The sequence below is a fragment of the Nerophis ophidion genome, linkage group LG05, assembly GCF_033978795.1.
Source record: "Nerophis ophidion isolate RoL-2023_Sa linkage group LG05, RoL_Noph_v1.0, whole genome shotgun sequence".
NCBI classification, from domain to species: domain Eukaryota; kingdom Metazoa; phylum Chordata; class Actinopteri; order Syngnathiformes; family Syngnathidae; genus Nerophis; species Nerophis ophidion.
In genome coordinates, this window is record NC_084615.1 from 80,627,910 (window position 1) to 80,650,726 (window position 22,817).

The 22,817-nt window shown below is 40.8% G+C and overlaps 2 protein-coding genes and 1 long non-coding RNA gene across 3 annotated transcripts in view; 1 reads left to right on the forward strand and 2 right to left on the reverse strand.

Moving 5' to 3' along the window:
* Window positions 1-3,473, reverse strand: part of LOC133553668 (membrane-spanning 4-domains subfamily A member 15-like) — a 41,348-nt gene extending 37,875 nt beyond the window's left edge. Inside the window, exons 1-2 of the mRNA XM_061902138.1 lie at window positions 3,317-3,473; window positions 1,789-1,958 (exon numbers count right to left, since the gene is read on the reverse strand). The gene's annotated coding sequence lies outside the window, so the exon portion shown is untranslated. The remainder of the gene's footprint in view (window positions 1-1,788; window positions 1,959-3,316) is intronic.
* Window positions 3,474-4,578: 1,105 nt separating this feature from the next.
* Window positions 4,579-22,044, reverse strand: LOC133553669 (uncharacterized). Its single transcript, XM_061902141.1, has 7 exons — window positions 21,931-22,044; window positions 21,485-21,799; window positions 15,693-15,944; window positions 14,500-14,604; window positions 12,763-12,822; window positions 6,419-6,526; window positions 4,579-6,217 (listed from the first exon to the last, which is right to left on the reverse strand). Exons 1-7 carry the CDS (start codon window positions 22,031-22,033, stop codon window positions 6,132-6,134), a joined length of 1,029 nt encoding a protein of 342 aa, XP_061758125.1. The 5' UTR covers window positions 22,034-22,044; the 3' UTR covers window positions 4,579-6,131.
* LOC133553670 (uncharacterized) lies at window positions 10,128-15,454 on the forward strand. Its single transcript, XR_009806969.1, has 2 exons — window positions 10,128-11,528; window positions 14,089-15,454. It is a non-coding gene; the product is annotated as an uncharacterized LOC133553670 (long non-coding RNA).
* Window positions 22,045-22,817: the final 773 nt, after the last annotated feature.

Sequence of the window (22,817 nt, forward strand, 5' to 3'; positions counted from 1 at the left end):
GCGGATCGGTGCGGCGTCTTCAGTAATGCGGACGTTGTATCGATCCGTTGTGGTGAAGAAGGAGCTGAGCCGGAAGGCAAAGCTCTCAATTTACCGGTCGATCTACGTTCCCATCCTCACCTATGGTCATGAGCTTTGGGTCATGACCGAAAGGATAAGATCACGGGTACAAGCGGCCCAAATGAGTTTCCTCCGCCGTGTGGCGGGGCTCTCCCTTAGAGATAGGGTGAGAAGCTCTGCCATCCGGGAGGAACTCAAAGTAAAGCCGCTGCTTCTCCACATGGAGAGGAGCCAGATGAGGTGGTTCGGGCATCTGGTCAGGATGCCACCCGAACGCCTCCCTAGGGAGGTGTTTAGGGCACGTCCAGCTGGTAGGAGGCCACGGGGAAGACCCAGGACACGTTGGGAAGACTATGTCTCCTGGCTGGCCTGGGAACGCTTCGGGATCCCCCGGGAAGAGCTAGACGAAGTGGCTGGGGAGAGGGAAGTCTGGGTTTCCCTGCTTAGGCTGTTGCCCCCGCGACCCGACCTTGGATAAGCGGAAGATGATGGATGGATGGATATATATATATATATATATATATATATATATATATATATATATATATATATATATATATAAATACTTGAATTTCAGTCTTCATTTATTTACACATATACACACCCATAACACTCTACTCATTGTTATATTTGAAGTGCAATGCTTTGCAGCCAGTAGCACAGTCTTTGAAGGAGCATAGGTATGGGCAGCATCTGTGAAATTTAATTTGCAGGAAAGTTGTGAGTTTAGGGTTGAATCGTCTATCCTTGTTCTATTCTCTGTCACTATCTTTCTAACCATGCTGAACACCCTCTCTGATGATGTATTGCTGGTTGGCACGCACATCAGTCCACATTGCATCAGTCCATCTTAGATGATCTCGGGCCCAGAGAGCCGGCGGTGTTTCTGGATGTTGTTGATAAATGGCTTTTGGTATGCATAGTAGAGCTTTAACTTGCACTTACGGATGTATCGACAAACTGTATTTAGTGACAGTGGTTTTCTAAAGTGTCCCTGAGCCCATGTGGTGATATCCTTTAGAGATCGATGTCGGTTTTGGATACAGTGCCGTCTGAGGGATCGAAGGTCACGGTCATTCAATGTTGGTTTCCGGCCATGCCGCTTACGTGGAGTGATTTCTCCAGATTCTCAACCTTTTGATGATATTATGGAGCGTAGATGTTGAAATCCCTAAATTTCTTGCAATTGCAGTTTAAGGAACGTTGTTTGTAAACTGTTTGACTATTTGCTCACACAGTTGTGGACAAAGGGGTGTACCTCGCCCCATCCTTTCTTGTGAAAGACTGAACATTTTTTGGGAAGCTGTTTTTATCATGGGTTAACCCTAACCCAATCATGGCACCCACCTGTTCCCAATTAGCCTGCACACCTGTGGGATGTTCCAAATAAGTGTTTGATGAACATTCCTCAACTATATCAGTATTTATTGCCACCTTTCCCAACTTCTTTGTCACATGTTGCTGACATATAATTCTAAAGTTAATGATTATTTGCAAAAAAATATATATTTGAGTTTGAACATGAAATATGTTGTCTTTGTAGCATATTCAACTGAATATGGCTTGAAAAGGATTTGCAAATCATTGTATTCTGTTTATATTTACATCTAACACCATTTCCCAACTCATGTGGAAACGGGGTTTGTGTATAAACAATACTACCTAATAACTAAACTAAAGAAATGTATGTGTGAGGCTATGTGTAGGATTAGATGAAGTGTGTGTTACCTGGTGTTGAGAGGAGGGACAAAACAGGAAGACAATCCGCGGGGCAGGCAATCCAGGGCGAGAGTGAGGCGTCAGAGTCCGTGTCCATGCAAGGGGATCGAGGATCCAAGAAGGCATTAAGAATCCAGAGGGGAAGTTCAGAAGATCAAACAGTTAAACTCGGGAAAACACTGTGGGAGGACAAGAAGGACATCAGACAAGGAGCGCATATAGCTTCTCGGCCTACGGCACACAAATGAGAACTAAGTTCCCGCCAGGATCCTTGGGTCCACTGGTCCTTTATACAGCTCGCCCTCATCAGTCCCAGGTGTGCAGATTGCCGATCGCCCACAGCCTTGCCTGCGTGTGGGCGTGACGCGGCCAGCGCGAGCAGGGGCGTGTGTCGGCGCGCTGCCAGCGAAGGTGCTGGTAGACCCAGCTGCCGGGAAAAAGAGAGATCGAGCCCGCGCCGTGACAAAAAGCAGCCTTTTAAAAGACTGTTCTGTATCAATCCCACAGTGGGCAGGTGTACCTAATGTGATCCTTTAAATCTTTATACTGTTTAACGGTGACATTTGTCTTCCAGCAAAATATTTGATAGAGTACATTTTAATCTTTTTGTAAGAATGGGGCATGGTTTCATTTGCAATCTGGGAACGCCTCCACACACCAACCTTTGGCAGACATACGCAGAAAATAGGTTAAAAACTAGACTATGGAGGGAAATGTATGCAATATTTACACCAAAACATATTAAATTTGTATTATGTAGGCCACAAAGAATTGTTTTAAATGTATATTAGAATCATCATAGGTCCCCATTAAGTTGTCAGGAGTACATCCCTTTATGGCGAAGTCCATCCATCCATCCATTTTCTACCGCTTATTCCCTTTCGGGGTCGCGGGGGGGCACTGGCGCCTATCTCAGCTACAATCGGGCGGAAGGCGGGGTACACCCTGGACAAGTCGCCACCTCATCACAGGGCCAACACAGATAGACAACATTCACACACCAGGGCTAATTTAGTGTTGCCAATCAACCTATCCCCAGGTGCATGTCTTTGGAAGTGGGAGGAAGCCGGAGTACCCGGAGGGAACCCACGCATTCACGGGGAGAACATGCAAACTCCACACAGAAAGATCCCGAGCCTGGATTTGAACCCAGGACTGCAGGACCTTCGTATTGTGAGGCAGACGCACTAACCCCTCTGCCACCGTGAAGCCTATGGCGAAGTCAGCAATGTTAAAATCTCCAAAGGTCTATCACCAATCTTCTACAATTTGTCGTATTTCACTCTTTCTCTTAGTGGAAAAAGTCTAATAGTCACAGTTGTCTCCTTGAAAAGGCCCTACGGTAATTAAACTGTCCACAAAGCGAAACCAGCGATTGATCTCCTGTTTAACTTGTCTGTCCATATATTTACATTTATTATGACAACAATTAATATGTTGTTATTATTACAGAAATACTGTATTATTTGTGTATTTATTATTATTTTGTTGTTATTTTGATGCATGCAGGTAACGACTCGCTGAGAGCAGGACTCACCATAAAGGTCATTTGACGACCGGACAAAAAGTAGACAGCAGACTGAGAACTCCATACACAGACTAATTAGACGACTCAATACACCTGGACTGGACACAAGATGAAGGAGAGAGCTGATTGGAGGAAACCAGGGTCAGGGCAAAACACAGGTGCAACTCCGGACACAAATGAGCATGGATCATGACAGTGGTCCTCTCTAGCTTTCTCCTTTCTCCCTTTTTTTAACCCATACTGTCTTTGTCCACATACCCCAAATGTTAATTAAGCATAATAAAACTTTAAATAATATGTAAGTGTATTTTTTTTCATTTCATTTACATTATACTTTGGTGGAGATTTTTACAGTACAGAAGTCAAAATTAACCCTATGATACACGTTTTAATTTTATTTGACGTTTAACAACGTCAAATAAAAACAACACTTTTTACAGAATAAAAGTCAAAATTAACCCTATGATGCACTTATAAGTTTCCCAAAGTTAAATAAAAACAAAATAATTTTTACAGACTACAAGTCAAAATGAACCCTATGATGCACTTAAACATTTCCCAAAGTTAAATAAAAACAAATAAAATATTTTACAGTATATAAGTCAACATTAATCCAATAATGCACTTTTAAGTTTCTCAAAGTTAAATAAAAGCAAATAAACATTTGTTGATGTATACAAGTCAAAATTAACCCTATGATGCATTTTTAAATTTTTGAAAGTTAAATAAAAACAAATATTTTTTTCAAAGTATACAAGCCCAAATTAACCCTATGATCCACTTTTACATTTCCCAAACTTAAATAAAAACAAATAAAACATTTTACAGTACACAAGTCAAAAGTTACCCTATGATGCACTTTAAAATTTCCCCAAGTTAAATAAAAACAAGTAAAACATTTTACAGTATACAAGTCAAAAGTAACCCTATGGTGCACTTTAAAATTTCCCACAGTTAAATAAAAACAAATAAAACATTTTACAGTACACAAGTCAAAAGTTACCCTATGATGCACTTTAAAATTTCCCCAAGTTAAATAAAAACAAATAAAACATTTTACAGTATATAAATCAACATTAACCCAATGATGCACTTTTAAGTTTCCCAAAGTTAAATAAAAACAAATAATTTTTTTTTGCAGTTTACAAGTCAAAATTAACCCTATGATGCACTTATAAATTTCCCAAAGTTAAATAAAAACAAATATATTTTTTAAAGTATAAAATCCCAAATTAACCCTATGATGTAATTTTAAATGTCCCAAAGTTAAATAAAAACAAATAATTGTTTATTTGCAGTATACAAGTCAACATTTACCCTCTGATGCATTTTTAAATTTCCCAAAGTTAAATAAAAACAACACATTTTACAGTAAAAAAGTCAAATTTAACCTATAATGCACTTTTAAATGCCCCAAAGTTCAATAAAAACAAACTTTTTGACAGTATACAAGCCCACAATTAACCCTACGATGCACTTTTACATTTCCCAAACTTAAATAAAAACAAATAAAACATTTTACAGTACACAAGTCAAAAGTAACCCTATGATGCACTTTAAAATTTCCCCAAGTTAAATAAAAACAAGTAAAACATTATACAGTATATAAGTCAACATTAACCTAATGATGCACTTTAAAATTTCCCCAAGTTAAATAAAAACAAGTAAAACATTATACAGTATATAAGTCAACATTAACCTAATGATGCACTTTAAAATTTCCCCAAGTTAAATAAAAACAAGTAAAACATTATACAGTATATAAGTCAACATTACCCCAGTGATGCACTTTTAAAATTTCCCAAAGTTAAATAAAAACAAATACAATTTTTTGCAGTTTACAAGTAAAAATTAACCCTATGATGCACTTTTAAATTTCCCAAACTTAAATAAAAACAAATATTTTTTTTAAAGTATACAAACCCAAATTAACCCTATGATGCACTTTTAAATGTCCCAAAGTTAAATAAAAACTAATAATTATTTTTTTGCAGTATACAAGTCAAAATTTACCCTCTGATGCATTTTTAAATTTCCCAAAGTTAAATAAAAACAACACATTTTACAGCATAAAAGTCAAATTTAAGCTGTAATGCACTTTTAAATGCCCCAAAGTTAAATAAAAACAAACTTTTTGACACTATACAAGCCCAAATTAACCCTATGATGCATTAATACATTTCCCAAAGTTAAATAAAAACAAATAAAACATTTGACAGAATAGAAGTCAAATTTAACCCTATGATGCTCTTTTAAATTTTCCAAAGTTAAATAAAAAGAAATATGTATATTTTTTTGCAGTATAGAAGTCAAAATTTACCCCATGATGCACTTTTACATTTCCCAAAGTTAAATAAAAACAACACATTTTACAGTATAAAAGTCAAATTTAACCTATGATGCACTTTTAAATTTCCCAAAGTTAAATATAAAATTAAAACATTTTACAGAGAAGAAGTCAGAATTAACCTTGTGATGCCATTGTAAATTCCCCAAAGTTAAATAAATAAATAAAAAAAGTTAACAAAAAACCCATGATGCAATTTTAAATTTCCCCAAATAAAAAAACACTTAAAACATTTTACAGTATAGAAGTCAACATTAACCCTATGATGCACTTTTGAATTTCTCCAAGTTAAAAAAAAACTAATACAATCTAAAGCTCAGATATTGTTCATTGACATGTATAATCAGCTGCAGAAAAAATATACATATATTTTTACTCTTGTTGAGGTTGAACTAAAGGGTAAATAAACATCGCTGACTATTAATTTAACATCTAAATTTCCATAGAGTCCACATTCCTTCTGGAGGCTCTGAAAAGCTATCTTGGTGGTCCTCTTCCCCTTTCTTGAGATGCATTTGTTTCCCTTGAAACATTAGCATACATCAATTCCTGGTCTTCCTTAGCTGCGGAAAAGGTGAAACGGAAATATATAAAATACTTTATGCCTGCACATTCATTGTAAAAATACATTTACATTAAAAGATAAAGTGGTTGTAGTGTTTTTTATCACTTGTGGATACGACTTCTATTAAATCCTCTCCCCAAAAGCACTTCAAATAAATCAATCATGTTTGATCCATGAGAAAAAGAATGAGAAATTGTACCTCTGTGTCTCTTGCCTGGCTTTTTCTTCAAAGTGAAAAAGATCATTACCAAGATAATCACCAGGACTGTTGGTGCCAAGATGCCGTTCTGTATTATCAGCCAGTAACCTGTTTGGATTCAAAAGAAATCACAGTAGTATTGAAATGGAGAAATACATCCATCCATTTTATACCGCTTAAAGACAACATTCACACACTCGGGCCAATTTAGTGTTGCCCATCAATACATATGTTACAGAAAATGACAAAAGGATGCTTTGTATTTGGTACGCTAAGACAGAAGATGGCGATAGCACGGAACATACGTGCCCTCCAATTTCAATGTTTTGTCTCCAAAAGCTGCGATGAGGTGGCGACTTGTCCAGGGTGTACCCCAACTTTCGCCCAATTGTAGCTGAGATAGGCACCAGCGCCCCCACGACCCCAAAGGGAATAAGCGGTAGAAAATGCATGAATGGATGGATGGTCTCCAAAAGTGTATTCATCAACATATTTTTAAATGTGGGGTTGGTTTTAAACGCCAAAAGAGACAAATACTCTATTTATTTATTATTTAATATTCATCTACAAACCCGTTTCCTTCTGAGTTGGGAAATTGTGTTAGAGGTAAATAAAAACAGAATACAATGATTTGCAAATCCTTTTCAACCCATATTCAATTGAATGCACTACAAAGACAATATATTTCATGTTCAAACTCATAAACTTTGTTTTTTTTTTGCAAATAATAATTAACTTAGAATTTCATGGCTACAACACGTGCCAAAGTAGTTGGGAAAGGGCATGTTCACCACTGTGTTACATCACCTTTTCTTTTAACAACACTCAATAAACGTTTGGGAACTGAGGAAACTAATTGTTGAAGCTTTGAAAGTGGAATTCTTTCCCATTCTTGTTTTATGTAGAGCTTCAGTCCTTCAACAGTCCGGGGTCTCCGCTGTCGTATTTTACGCTTCATAATGCGCCACACATTTTCCATGGGAGACAGGTCTGGACTGCAGGCGGGCCAGGAAAGTACCCGCACTCTTTTTTTACGAAGCCACGCTGTTGTAACACGTGCTGAATGTGGCTTGGCACATGAAATAAGCAGGGGCGTCCATGAAAAGGACGGCGCTTAGATGGCAGCATATGTTGTTCCAAAACCTGTATGCACCTTTCAGCATTAATGGTGCCTTCACAGATGTGTAAGTTACCCATGCCTTGGGCACTAATGCACCCCCATACCATCACACATGCTGGCTTTTGAACTTTGTGTCGATAACAGTCTGGATGGTTCGCTTCCCCTTTGGTCCGGATGACACAATGTCGAATATTTCCAAAAACAATTTGAAATGTGGACTCGTCAGACCACAGAACACTTTTCCACTTTGCATCAGTCCATCTTAGATGATCTCGGGCCCAGAGAAGCCGGCGGCGTTTCTGGATGTTGTTGATAAATGGCTTTCGCTTTGCATAGTAGAGCTTTAATCAATTAATCAATCAAACTCGCACTTACAGATGTAGCAACAAACTGTATTTAGTGACAGTGGTTTTCTGAAGTGTTCCTGAGCCCATGTGGTGATATCCTTTAGAGATTGATGTCGGTTTTTGATACAGTGCCGTCTGAGGGATCGAAGGTCACGGTCGTTCAATGTTGGTTTCCGGCCATGTTGCTTCCGTGGAGTGATTTCTCCAGATTCTCTGAACCTTTTGATGATATTATGGAGCGTAGATGTTGAAATCCCTAAAATTCTTGCAATTGCACTTTGAGAAAGGTTGTTCTTAAACTGTTTGACTATTTGCTCACGCAGTTGTGGACAAAGTGGTGACCCTCACCCCATCCTTGTTTGTGAATTACTTAGCATTTCATGGAAGCTGCTTTTATCTCCAATCATGGCACCCACCTGTTCCCAATTAGCCTGCACACCTGTGGGATGTTCCAAATAAGTGTTTGATGAGCATTCCTCAACTATATCAGTATTTATTGCCACCTTTCCCAACTTCTTTGTCACGTGTTGCTGGCATCAAATTCTAAAATTAATGATTATGACACGGTGGCGAGGCATAATGGATGCGTGTTGCTACCCCAGGGATGCAAGAGGACCAGGACAGGCAGGAGTTGCAGGTAAGATTAGATTTAATACAAAAAACAAAAATAATACTGGTACAAAATGCAAAGAAAAGGCGTGCCGAATGCACGGAGAGCTATGCTAATAATTAGCAACGAGAGCAGAGTACAGGAATAGAGGTGCAGAGCGCACGCAAAGCTAAGGCGAGACTTAGCAATAGTGATTACAAAAATAAGAACCAACGTGCGTGTTGCAAGTAGCAAACAAAACAGCCAGGAGGAACTAAGGAAGCAGGTGGTCTTAAATACAACACAAATAATTCAAAACAGGTGTGCGTAATGAGTCCGTGCAGGAGGCATACTTAGGTTGCCATGGTGACAATACAAAACAAGGAAGTGCGCTAACAAACGGGATCGGTAGAGTCCAAAACATGATCAAAACATAGGACAATACAAAAAGGACATAAACATGCTAGAGATGTGTGATCCGGTAGCCGGATCACAACATTACCCCCCCCTTAAGGGGCAGATCCCAGATGCCCCCAAAAAACTGCAATAAAGAGAACCCCCTCCCAAAACCAGAAAGTTCACAAACGAAGGGAGGGCGGAAGGAGTCCACGGTGGAGGGTCGCCAGATCGCATGTCCCCGAATCCACCGAGGACACATCATGTGGCGGCGGCGGGTGGAACGCTGCTGCCGAAAAAGTTTTGGCGGGCGACCTCGAAAAGGCCACATTAGTGGCCGCCTCGCAGGATGAGGTGCCCGGCGAGGCGGACGACCCGGGCACGGCCACATCCGTGGCCGACATGGAGGAGGGAGTATCTGGCGAGGAGGATGACCTCGCAGAGGCCACGCCCGTGGTCGACGTGGTGGACGACGCCTCAGCACCGAAATCCCAGCAGGCTTGGGAGCAGCAGACGAGGGTGCGGGGACTGCAGCCAAAGCAGGCCCGAGTGCAGCTGGCGAGGATGATGCGGGTGCTGCAGCCGCAGGAGTCGTCGGAGGCGGCCTGGGAGCCGCAGGAGTCGTCGGAGGCGGCCTGGGAGCCGCAGGAGTCGTCGGAGGCGGCCTGGGAGCCGCAGGAGTCGTCGGAGGCGGCCTGGGAGCCGCAGGAGTCGTCGGAGGCGGCCTGGGAGCCGCAGGAGTCGTCGGAGGCGGCCTGGGAGCCGCAGGAGTCGTCGGTGGTGCTGGTGTGGGCTCCAGCCCCGTCGTCGACGCTGGTGTGGGCTCCAGCCCCGTCGTCGGCGCTGGTGTGGGCTCCAGCCCCGTCGTCGGCGCTGGTGTGGGCTCCAGCCCCGTCGTCGGCGCTGGTGTGGGCTCCAGCCCCGTCGTCGGCGCTGGTGTGGGCTCCAGCCCCGTCGTCGGCGGTGCTTGGCGGCACGGAGCTGGCACCGGTGCTTGGCGGCACGGAGCTGGCACCGGTACCTGTCGTGGTGCTGGTACCGGAGTGGGCTCCAGCCTTGGAGTTTGTGCTGGTGTGAGAACCAGACTGGGAGCTGGTGTGAGAACCAGACTGGGAGCTGGTGTGAGAACCAGACTGGGAGCTGGTGTGAGAACCAGACTGGGAGCTGGTGTGAGAACCAGACTGGGAGCTGGTGTGAGAACCAGACTGGGAGCTGGTGTGAGAACCAGACTGGGAGCTGGTGTGAGAACCAGACTGGGAGCTGGTGTGAGAACCAGACTGGGAGCTGGTGTGAGAACCAGACTGGGAGCTGGTGTGAGAACCAGACTGGGAGCTGGTGTGAGAACCAGACTGGGAGCTGGTGTGAGAACCAGACTGGGAGCTGGTGTGAGAACCAGACTGGGAGCTGGTGTGAGAACCAGACTGGGAGCAGGTGTCGGCTTCAGCCGAGGAGCAGGTGTCGGCTTCAGCCGAGGAGCAGGTGTCGGCTTCAGCCGAGGAGCAGGTGTCGGCTTCAGCCGAGGAGCAGGTGTCGGCTTCAGCCGAGGAGCAGGTGTCGGCTTCAGCCGAGGAGCAGGTGTCAGCCGAGGAGCAGGTGTCAGCCGAGGAGCAGGTGTCGGCGTCAGCCGAGGAGCACTAAGAGACTGGCAGAGAGGAGGACTAGGACTACTATGAGGATTTAGACTAACACTAGGACTTGGGCAAGGACTTGTGTGAGGACCAGTACTTACAATCAAACTAGTGCTTTTATAAGGACTTGGGCAAGGACCAGGACTTACAGTCGAACCAGGGCTTGGGCAGGAACTAGGACTTGAGGTCAACCTAGGGCAAGGACTGGGACTTACAATCATACTGGTGCTCGGGCAAGGACTTGGACAAAGACTAGGACTTACAGTGACACTGGGGCTCGGACAAGAATTTGGGCAAGGACTAGGGTTACTGTGAGGACTAAGACCACGAGGGGAATTAGGACACGGACTACGATCAAGACTACACGAAGGTACGTAACTGGGACCGGGACTTGGACTACCATTAAGAGAATGACTTGAGCAAGGACTTGGGCTAGGACTCGGACTACGACTCAGTCTACGAGTTGATCTACAATGTTGGCCAGAAGTCGGACCAGGACTGGGACTAGGCTTGAACACCGGTGGTGGAGGAAGAAAAGTAGGTAGCTCATGTTGCCTTAGTTTGCATCTAGAAATAACATCTGTATAGAACTTAGTTGTGTCTATAGAGTCCAAAAAATCATAGTCAATATTTGAAACAGGTTGAGAATAAGACTCAACAATATAAAAATCCTCAGAAAAAATATCATCGACAGGGGGTGGTATTGAGTCACCAGGGGGCGTTGACGAAATGACGTCACCGTGATGGACCGGTGGGCCGGAGGTATGCCCTGGCCTTACAGCCCAGTCGGAAGAGTGGTTGGAATATGGAGAAAAAACAAAACTTCCAAACCTCAGGGAAGAGTACTGGGCTGTTGTCTGCGCGCTGCTGTCCGGGGAAAAAGTCTTCGCGGCTTGGCGAAGGGAAGACTTTTGGTGGTCCACTGCGAGGCGGCGTTGTGCTGGCTGTTTTCTGACACGGTGGCGAGGCATAATGGATGCGTGTTGCTACCCCAGGGATGCAAGAGGACCAGGACAGGCAGGAGTTGCAGGTAAGATTAGATTTAATACAAAAAACAAAAATAATACTGGTACAAAATGCAAAGAAAAGGCGTGCCGAATGCACGGAGAGCTATGCTAATAATTAGCAACGAGAGCAGAGTACAGGAATAGAGGTGCAGAGCGCACGCAAAGCTAAGGCGAGACTTAGCAATAGTGATTACAAAAATAAGAACCAACGTGCGTGTTGCAAGTAGCAAACAAAACAGCCAGGAGGAACTAAGGAAGCAGGTGGTCTTAAATACAACACAAATAATTCAAAACAGGTGTGCGTAATGAGTCCGTGCAGGAGGCATACTTAGGTTGCCATGGTGACAATACAAAACAAGGAAGTGCGCTAACAAACGGGATCGGTAGAGTCCAAAACATGATCAAAACATAGGACAATACAAAAAGGACATAAACATGCTAGAGATGTGTGATCCGGTAGCCGGATCACAACAGATTATTTGAAAAAAAAAAAAGTTTATCAGTTTGAACATGAAATATGTTGTCTTTGTAGCATATTCAACTGAATATGGCTTGAAAAGGATTTGCAAATCATTGTATTCTGTTTATATTTACATCTAACACACTTTCCCAACTCATATGGAAACAGGCTTTGTAAAACTGGGATGGTATAAAGAATAAAAATGTTTAACATTTGCCAGCAGTGAAAACAAACAATAATCACAACGTTAATAGTTAGTGCATAAATACACATCATCATCTTACTGAACCATATATGTATATGATACAGCATGAAGGTGATTGAAATAGCCCCTATTGTCAGTGTTTACGTGACACGTGAAACGTGACAAATTGTGGGATGGACTATCCGCATTAGCCACCAGATGGCAGTAGGGCTTTGAATAGTTTAAAATGTTTTATTGTGGGAATTGCAACTTTGACCACAGCGTCAGTTGCTATGTGGAGTGGCGATTTCCGTAATTTTCTGCAAACTGCATTGCAATATGATTATCTTCCATCCCCCTATCTCTCACGCGAGTTCCACCCAGGAATCCTTTCCCTACTGTACATTAAATATTACCACCAATTGTTCCAAGGTGGCGACTTGTCCAGGGTGTACCCCGCCTACCGCCTAAATGCAGCTGAGATAGGCTCCAGGGACCCCACGCAAACCCCAAAAGGGACAAGTGGTAGAAAATGGATGGATGGATGTTTGAAAGAACACAAAACAGCCTGGTGGAAAGAATTATAATGATCTGAGGTTACAAGGATTCTTACATGCAGGCAGGCTGAGTGTTATTTGGTCACACAAAGTAGAGTTGGCACCAGGCACAGAATCTAGAAAACAAAAAAGGAGCATTAACAAACCAGTTTTGGAATTGCCAGAGAAACGTGCGATCCAAACCCCAAATACAATCTGTTTCATGCGAGCCCCTTTAACAATTGTTTACTAAAATGAGAAAAAATTGCCGTGCTCGGGAATCATTTGGTGATCCAACCCCCAATTCCAACCCTTGATGCTGAGTGCCAAGCAGGGAGGCAAAGTGTCTCTCTGGTATGACTCGGCCGGAGTTTGAACTCCCAACCTACGCGAACCACAAGACCACTGAGCTGGTTGTCAGGAGGTTTAATAAACGGACCATACGTCCACTTTTCCCCGGAACTTGTCCTCTTTTTCGGGACTGTCCGGGGTTTCCGGGCGGGGTTTCTTAAATGCCTCAAATGCCCGGTGTTTTGTGTCAAGGTTGCGTGTATTTTCAATGTATATACAGGGTTAAGTGGGGTTAAAAACTAAACAAAAGTGCAGGTGTACGCACTCAGCAACATTCGTGAGGGAGGGGCAAAGAGAGAGAGCGAGGTAGTTGAGAGTAGACTGTCAATCAAGGCATACTTGATCAACAGCCATACAGGTTACACTGAGGGTTGTGATACAAACAACTTTAACACTGTTAAAAATATCCGCCACACTGTGAACCCACACCAAACAAGAATGACAAACACATTTCGGGAGAACATCCGCACCGTAACACAACATAAACACAACAGAACAGATACCCAGAACCCCTTGCAGCACTAACTCTTACGGGACGCTACAATACACACCCCCGCTACCCCCAACCCCCCCACCCCACCTCAACCCCGATTAACCACATCAAATATTCCACTTTGAAAAATATTTTTGATGGAAGATTTTGCAAATTTTGTGTGTTTGCCATAAAAAAATATAGTTTTGTTTGACAAAAAAGGATGGAAAACAAACAAACAAAAAAACAACATGAAAAAAAAAAAACATTAAAATCAACCTTTCAACATTGATGAAACTTTGTCAAAAAGTATGTTGTTTCAACATTGTTGTGCTTGTTGTCTTCTCCCTGCCTTCTCTATTGGTTTTTCAGTTTCTTTCCCCAGTCTATTTGTCCCCAACGAGGCACACCTGCTGCCAATCACTACCCGGTAGCATTTAAGCGCGTCACCGCCAGTTGGTCCCTGCTGGTTATTGTTCCTGAACCCCGCTCTGACATGTGCTACTATGATTCAGCTGCCCTGGTATGTTGCCTTCGCATATTCCTGTTAATCTTGACCTCCTTGTGTTTTGTTTCCTAGCCACCTTGTTATAAGAGGACTATTTTTGCCACGCTTTGTGCATCCTGGCCATTTCTCCGCCACCCACTGAAAGATACTACTTTTGTTAAATTTCCCATGGTGTGCACTTTTGCCCCATCAACCTTTGTTACCATTTTGGACTTATTAAATATTTGTATTTGTTGTCGCATACCTTGCTTTCATTCTCTGCATCCCGGGGTCCACCCTTGAACTTTGCTTAACAGTTGTATTTGTATTGTAGAATTTTGGTTTGGAAAAGACCCAAATTCAATGGTCTATTCAACCTTACATTGAATAAATGTGGTCAAAAAGTATGTTGTTTCTTCTGAGACAAGACAATCGCCACGGCAACCACGAGGAGGAGGAAGAGTGCTGAGAGGACGCCGCCCATTATTGGCAGAAAGGTCTTACTTTGAGGGGCACCGATTCCTTTGATTTGCTCATCGCACAAACTTCTTTTGGTTTCAGGCAACCACTGAGATATGCGAGTCCCGTTTGAGGTGCAGTTGATGAAAACTAGACACAAACAGAATGAGCATTAGTGTATTACCCAGCAGGCCCAAGACATTGATATCACGTCCATTATACATACCTGTTCTTTAAAACTGACTTTGAAACAACATTGCAAAATAGTTATATTTTTTAACTGAGACAACGTTGACGTTCAACACTGGATCCACGTTGTTGGTTGGGAAATGACCAAAATTCAATGGTCTAATCAACCTTACATTGAATAAACGTCATAAAGTATGTTGTTTCATCGTTGTATTTTTGTTGTAAAATTATGGTTTGGAAATGACCAGAATTCAAAGGTCATATCAACCTTTCAACATTGAAGAAACTTTGTCAAAAAGAATGTTTCAACGTTGTATTTGTGTTGTAGAACTTTGGTTGGGAAATTACCAAAATTCAATGGTCAAATTAAAAAAATCACAACCCAACATTGATTAAACGTTGTCAAGAAGCATGTTGTTTCAACGTCATATTTTTGTTGTAGAATTTTAGTTGGGAAATGACCAGAATTCAATGGTCAAATCATCATCATAAACCAACAATGATTATAAGTCGTCAAAAAGCATGTTTTTTCATCGTTATGTTTGAGTTGCCCAACGTCAGGACCTAATTGAATGGTCAAATCAAAGTCACAACCCAACATTGATTAAATGTTGTCAAGAAGAACGTTGTTTTAATGACCAAAATTAAATGGTCAAATCAACCTTTCAACCTGACATCGAACAAACTTTGTCAAAAAGTATGTTGTTTCAACATTGTGTTTATGTTGTAGAATTTTGGTCGGGAAATGACCAAAATTCAATGGTCAAATCAAAGTCACAAGCCAACATTGATTAAACGTTGTCAAAAAGAATTTTGTTTCAATGTTTTGTTTGTGTTGTAGAATTTTGGTTGGGAAATGAGCAACATTCAATGGTCAAATCATCGTCAGAAAGCAACATTGATTAAACGTAGTCAAAAAGCATGTTACTTCAACGTTATGTTTGAGTTGCCCAACGTCAGGACCCAATTCAACAAGTTCTCAACGTTGTTTCAATGTTTTGTGCCTGCTGAGTAGTCAGCATATTTAGCATCACTCAGATTTCTCTCACCACAAGTCCATATCCTCGTTTCTTCCCGGACATGACTGACGTTATTTCTCACAGAGCATCTCAGCTGTCCTGACTGGTGCTTCGTCAGGGTGATGTTTGCTTGAAACCGCCCAGGGAGTTCAGTGAGCGGCAGTGGTTTTCCGTCCAGGGTCCATTCGTATTTAGGATTGTCCCCTCCTTCGGCGGAGCAAGACACCTGCTGCTCTCCCTGCGGTAGACATTTGGACGCAATCTGGACGGAAATGACAGGAGCTGCGAGAAACAAGGAAAACTTTTAACAAAAAGTTATCCAGTCGGTTTTAAGTCTGATGGTCCCCTCCAGACCAAGGCCAGATTTACTATCCTGTGGTGTGAGGTTTGAAAAACTCTATCGTCTTATAAATACTGGGTTAACATTTACACAGAACAAAAAGCATGTGGAGCAGAGGTTAATTGGTTCATTTGAAGAATATCTAGAAATACAAAGAATGTTAATTGAAAAACAAAGCCGTATTCCTATTTGTGTCAAAGCCCCCCAAAAAAACTGTTTGATTTCCAACGTTACATATAACAAAAATGAAATTCACCAGTCAGCAGAGATAAATGGTAAATGGCTTATACTTGTATAGCGCTTTTCTACCTTCAAGGTACTTTGACACTATTTCCACATTCACACACTGATGAACCTAACCAGGACCCATCAGGAGCAAGGGTGAAGTGTCTTGCTCAAGGACACATCGGACGTGACAAGCTCGGTATATGGTGGGGATCGAACCGGGAACCCTCAGACCTGGGCAAATGAAGGCCCACGGCCCTTCATTTGCCCAGGTCTGACTTGGACAAACTTTAATGATCCACAAGGGAAATTATTCCACAGTAGACGCAAGTATATCGCTGTTAATTGGTTCCAAACATGACCACGATAAATGTATTTCAGCAAAGTAGTAATCCTTAATTATAAATCAAATATTTTCATAGATGGAGCATAAACAATCTGCCAGCTATCTTATAAATGCTGTTTTCAACAGTAAATCTTACTTAGATTTCAGTTTTTGCAGTGTACGCTCGTGGTGTTGTGACTATACTGCAAAAACTGAAATCTAAGTAAGATTAAATATCTCAAATAAGGGTGATATTTGCTTATTTTATGTCTGATCAGATAATAGATGGATAGATAGATAGATAGATAGATAGATAGATAGATAGATAGATAGATAGATAGATAGATAGATAGATAGATAGTACTTTATTGATTCCTTCAGGAGAGTTCCTTTAGGAAAATTAAAATTCCAGCAGCAGTGTACAGAGTTGAAATCAATTTAAATTAAAGTAAAAAGTAAATAATGGTGGTTTAAATGGAAACAAAATAGAGAAATATTACAATAAGAATAAGAAATAAAAAGCAACAATGGGATTAAAAATATAACAGTAAAATAAGAATATAACATGTTAGTGTTTTACTTGTTTTAAGTGTTTTGGTCCTAAATGATGTCAGTAAGATATTACAGCTTGTTGCTGAGATTTGATGACCTATATTGAGTAAAACATGCTTGAAACTAGAATATCAACTGTTGCAAAGCTGTGTCATCAACACTCACAAGTATTAAACTACTTTTTTAAAGTAATAATTTCTTATTTCAAGCATGGGAAAAAAAAATCTAAATTGAGTCTCATAATTAAAACTGATGACAGCCAAATGGACTTTGCTGTTTTATTTTCAATGAACAATAGAAAAGATGTACTCATATAGTAATACAGTTGGCACAGTACAGTAAACGATAATTAATATTTAAACATTTAACATGTAACATTTCTAACACTTGTAAACAAATAGTTCATGGACATTCAGATAAATATTTCGGAATTGCAATAAAAAAAAAGTTGGCTGGGGGCCAGGCTGTATATATTCCACTAATTGACTGAAAGAGCACACACTTGGCACGATGATGTCATGTTGTCGATGGAAAAATGCATTTTTAGAGCATATGATTTGCCTGAGCGGCTAAGAGACCCCGAGAGTAACAAGTGATTGCCTTGTTGTCTTTCCATTAAGAACAATAAATTAGTTTTTAATATAAGTTTGCTGGTTTCAAGAAATGTAATGCCGAGCACATATCATTATGTCAAGATAATGAAACTAGCATTTACTTCATTTAAGAATATTTTCAACATATTGAGAAAAAAGGTCTCTTTCATTCTACCAAGAAAAGTGCACTTGTTAGTAGTGAGATTATACTTACAGTAATTGAAGGTATTTTTGGGTTCATTGAGCTTAGCTAATTTAACTTGTTTTGGAAATTCTTGACAAGCCAAATTTTCTTGTTCCATTGGCAGATAATTTTGCTTAGTTCAAATAAAATACCCTTCATTTTTGTATTTTTTTTCCCTTCTTTTTGAACACTGACTTTTTGCAGTGTACGCGCGTTGTGTCGTGACTATGCACGTTGTGTAGTGACTATGCACGTTGTGTAGTGACTATGCATGTTGTGTAGTGACTATGCACGTTGTGTAGTGACTATGCACGTTGTGTAGTGACTATGCACGTTGTGTAGTGACTATGCATGTTGTGTAGTGACTATGCACGTTGTGTAGTGACTATGCACGTTGTGTAGTGACTATGCATGTTGTGTAGTGACTATGCACGTTGTGTAGTGACTATGCACGTTGTGTAGTGACTATGCATGTTGTGTAGTGACTATGCACGTTGTGTAGTGACTATGCACGTTGTGTAGTGACTATGCACGTTGTGTAGTGACTATGCACGTTGTGTAGTGACTATGCACGTTGTGTAGTGACTATGCACGTTGTGTAGTGACTATGCATGTTGTGTAGTGACTATGCACGTTGTGTAGTGACTATGCACGTTGTGTAGTGACTATGCACGTTGTGTAGTGACTATGCATGTTGTGTAGTGACTATGCACGTTGTGTAGTGACTATGCACGTTGTGTAGTGACTATGCATGTTGTGTAGTGACTATGCACGTTGTGTAGTGACTATGCACGTTGTGTAGTGACTATGCGCGTTGTGTAGTGACTATGCACGTTGTGTAGTGACTATGCATGTTGTGTAGTGACTATGCATGTTGTGTAGTGACTATGCACGTTGTGTAGTGACTATGCACGTTGTGTAGTGACTATGCACGTTGTGTAGTGACTATGCACGTTGTGTAGTGACTATGCACGTTGTGTAGTGACTATGCATGTTGTGTAGTGACTATGCATGTTGTGTGGTGACTATGCACGTTGTGTAGTGACTATGCACGTTGTGTAGTGACTATGCATGTTGTGTAGTGACTATGCATGTTGTGTAGTGACTATGCACGTTGTGTAGTGACTATGCACGTTGTGTAGTGACTATGCACGTTGTGTAGTGACTATGCATGTTGTGTAGTGACTATGCACGTTGTGTAGTGACTATGCACGTTGTGTAGTGACTATGCATGTTGTGTGGTGACTATGCATGTTGTGTGGTGACTATGCGCGTTGTGTAGTGACTATGCGCGTTGTGTAGTGACTATGCATGTTGTGTAGTGACTATGCACGTTGTGTAGTGACTATACACGTTGTGTAGTGACTATGCACGTTGTGTAGTGACTATGCACTTTGTGTAGTGACTATGCACGTTGTGTAGTGACTATGCATGTTGTGTAGTGACTATGCACGTTGTGTAGTGACTATGCACGTTGTGTAGTGACTATGCATGTTGTGTAGTGACTATGCACGTTGTGTAGTGACTATGAACGTTGTGTAGTGACTATGCACGTTGTGTAGTGACTATGCACATTGTGTAGTGACTATACACGTTGTGTAGTGACTATGCGCGTTGTGTAGTGACTATGCGCGTTGTGTAGTTACTATGCACGTTGTGTAGTGACTATGCACGTTGTGTAGTGACTATGCATGTTGTGTAGTGACTATGCACGTTGTGTAGTGACTATGCACGTTGTGTAGTGACTATGCGCGTTGTGTAGTGACTATGCGCGTTGTGTAGTGACTATGCGCGTTGTGTAGTGACTATGTGTGTTGTGTAGTGACTATGCGCGTTGTGTAGTGACTATGCGCGTTGTGTAGTGACTATGCATGTTGTGTAGTGACTATGCGCGTTGTGTAGTGACTATGCACGTTGTGTAGTGACTATGCACGTTGTGTAGTGACTATGCGCGTTGTGTAGTGACCATGTGCGTTGTGTAGTGACTATGCACGTTGTGTAGTGACTATGCGCGTTGTGTAGTGACTATGCACGTTGTGTAGTGACTATGCACGTTGTGTAGTGACTATGCAAGTTGTGTAGTGACTATGCACGTTGTGTAGTGACTATGCACGTTGTGTAGTGACTATGCAAGTTGTGTAGTGACTATGCACGTTGTGTAGTGACATCAGTACTCTTTAAGGGAAATATTCGAAAACTTAGGCAAGCGATTCCAAGGAATTATTACACTGGCAACTGGTTTTAAACAAGAAAAGGTTTTCCATGCCTTTCCCAACAATCATGATACACTGCAAAAAGTCAGTTTTCAAAATTAAGAAAAATAAAATACAAAAATGAGGGGTATTTTATTTGAACTTAGCAAAATTATCTGCCAATAGAACAAGAAAATTTGGCTTGTCAAGAATTTCCAAAACAAGTAAAATTAGCTAACCTCAATGAACCCAAAAAGACCTTCAAAATAAGTATATTCTCATTAATAACAAGTGCACTTTTCTTGGTAGAAAAACAAATGAAACCTTTTTCCTCAATCAGTTGAAAAATATTCTTAAATAAGTAAATGTTAGTGCCATTATCTTGACATAATGATATGTGCTCGGCATCGTGATATTTGTTTCATGCTTGAAATAAGAAATTATTACTTTAAAAAAGTAGTTTTATACTTGTGAGTGTGGATGACACAGCTTTGCAACAGTTGATATTGTAGTTTTGAAACATGTTCTACTCAATATAGGACATAAAATATCAGCAACAAGCTGTATTATCTTACTGAGATCATTTAGGAACAAAACCCTTAGCAGCTTAGGCTGCTGCCCCCGCGACTCAACCTCAGATAAGCGGAAGAAGATGGATGGATGGATGGACCCTTAAAACAAGTAAAACACTAACATAAAATCTGCTTAGTGAAAATAATTATCTCAGACAAAAAATAAGCACATATCACCCTTATTTGAGATATTTAATCTTACTTAGATTTCAGTTTTTATTATGATTAAAACAGATTACAGTCAAATGGACTTTACTACTATACGAGTACGTATTTTCCATTGTTTCACTGAAAATAAAACAGCAGAGTAATTAGTGAGGATATACTTATTCTGAAGGTATTTTGGGGTTCATTAAGGTTAGCTAATTTTACTTGTTTTGGAAAGTCTTGACGAGCCGAATTTTCTTGTTCTATTGGCAGATAATTTTGCTTAGTTTAAATAAAATACCCCTCATTTTTGTATTTTTTTTTTCTTATTTTTGAACACTGACATTTTGCAGTGTTGGCTACTGGTTTTAAACAAGACCAGGTGTTCCATTCCATTCCCAACAATCATGGTAGTAATTAGCTGGTGCCACAACATTACATTCCAGTAAAGCAAAATCACATTTGAATTAGTTGGCTTAATTTGTATGTATTTCATCCATATTTAATGTATTGTTTTGTATTACTAAATTTAAAAAAAACAACATTTTTGTGGACCACAAGTTGTAATTGTACCATAGTTTGAGAATCATCACAAAATAGGGTATTTCATCTGGAAAGGTTTTTGTCTACTGTGCATCCTTGCAATTAAAACAAAACAAATGTCAAAATCAAATATGACTTAAGATATTTACCTTCAACAAACAACTGTAGAGTCCGAGAGCTGATCAGTCTCCCCTGGTTGTTATAAATGGTGAGAGTATATTTGTCGCTATCTCTCCTCTCCAACTTTTCTATCTTCATCAGTCCTTCTTCTGGGGTGAAGCTAAATCGTCTTTCTGTTAGATTCACCTTACGACCATTTACCTTCATCAGTATAGTTGTGGTCTTCTTCCATATATATATGAATAATGCATCGGCATTGTCCATCAATCGGAGTAACATTGGCTCTCCCAGCTTTCCGTAACACTGAACACCATCTTTTCTGCCATCACAAGCCTTTTCTTCAGCTGGAAGAAAAAAGGACAGACAATGAAAAGTATTAAATAGCAAATCTACAATAGTCATTCAGACTAATATATCTCTAAAGACACAAATACACATGCAGTCATTGTTGCCATTCAAGCGTGGAAAGTCTGACCGTGACAAACTGTGAGGAGCAACACCAATAGTCCAGCCGTCGCTTTCATATTTCTGATCTTCTGCTCAGCTTCTTCACAAATGATGTGCCAAATTTGGCCCATTTGTTCTTGGTATAAAGTAGGCAGAGAGGAACAGGAAGTTCTACTTCTCCTTTTAACAACCACACAACTTGAAACATTTAAATAAATGATAAATGGGTTGTACTTGTATAGCACTTTTCCACCTTCAAGGTACTCAAAGCGCTTTGACACTACTTCCACATTTACACATTCACACATTCACACACTGATGGAGGGAGCTGCCATGCAAGCCGCTAACCAGCACCCATCAGGATCAAGGGTGAAGTGTCAGGACACAACGGACGTGACGAGGTTGGTACTACGTGGGGATTGAACCAGGGACCCTCGGGTTGCACACGCCCTCACTTTTTTTTATATATTAGCCAGCTCAAAAGACAACATTTACTCTTATAAAAACCTCCTTTTTTAATCCAGTTTCAACCCCAGGTGTAAATATACAAACCCCGTTTCCATATGAGTTGGGAAATTGTGTTAGATGTAAATATAAACAGAATACAATGATTTGCAAATCCTTTTCAAGCCATATTCAGTTGAATATGCTACAAAGACAACATATTTCATGTTCAAACTAAAACTTTTTTTTTTTGCAAATAATCTTTACCTTTAGAATTTGATGTGAGCAACACGTGACAAAGAAGTTGGGAAAGGTGGCAATAAATACTGATTAAGTTGAGGAATGCTCATCAAACACTTATTTGGAACATCCCACAGGTGTGCAGGCTAATTGGGAACAGGTGGGTGCCATGATTGGCTATAAAAAAAGCTTCCCAAAAATTGCTCAGTCTTTCACAAGAAAGGATGGGGC

What these genes read in the sequence shown, in the direction of transcription:
- LOC133553669 (XM_061902141.1), bottom strand. Translation starts at nt 22,033, where the DNA reads ATGGGCCAAATTTGGCACATCATTTGTGAAGAAGCTGAGCAGAAGATC. An exon ending in TCTACAGTTGTTTGTTGAAG is followed by an intron (nt 15,945 to 21,484) that starts GTAAATATCTTA and finishes TGTTTCTCGCAG; the next exon opens with CTCCTGTCATTTCCGTCCAG. An exon ending in GCCAGGCAAGAGACACAGAG is followed by an intron (nt 6,218 to 6,418) that starts GTACAATTTCTC and finishes CCTTTTCCGCAG; the next exon opens with CTAAGGAAGACCAGGAATTG.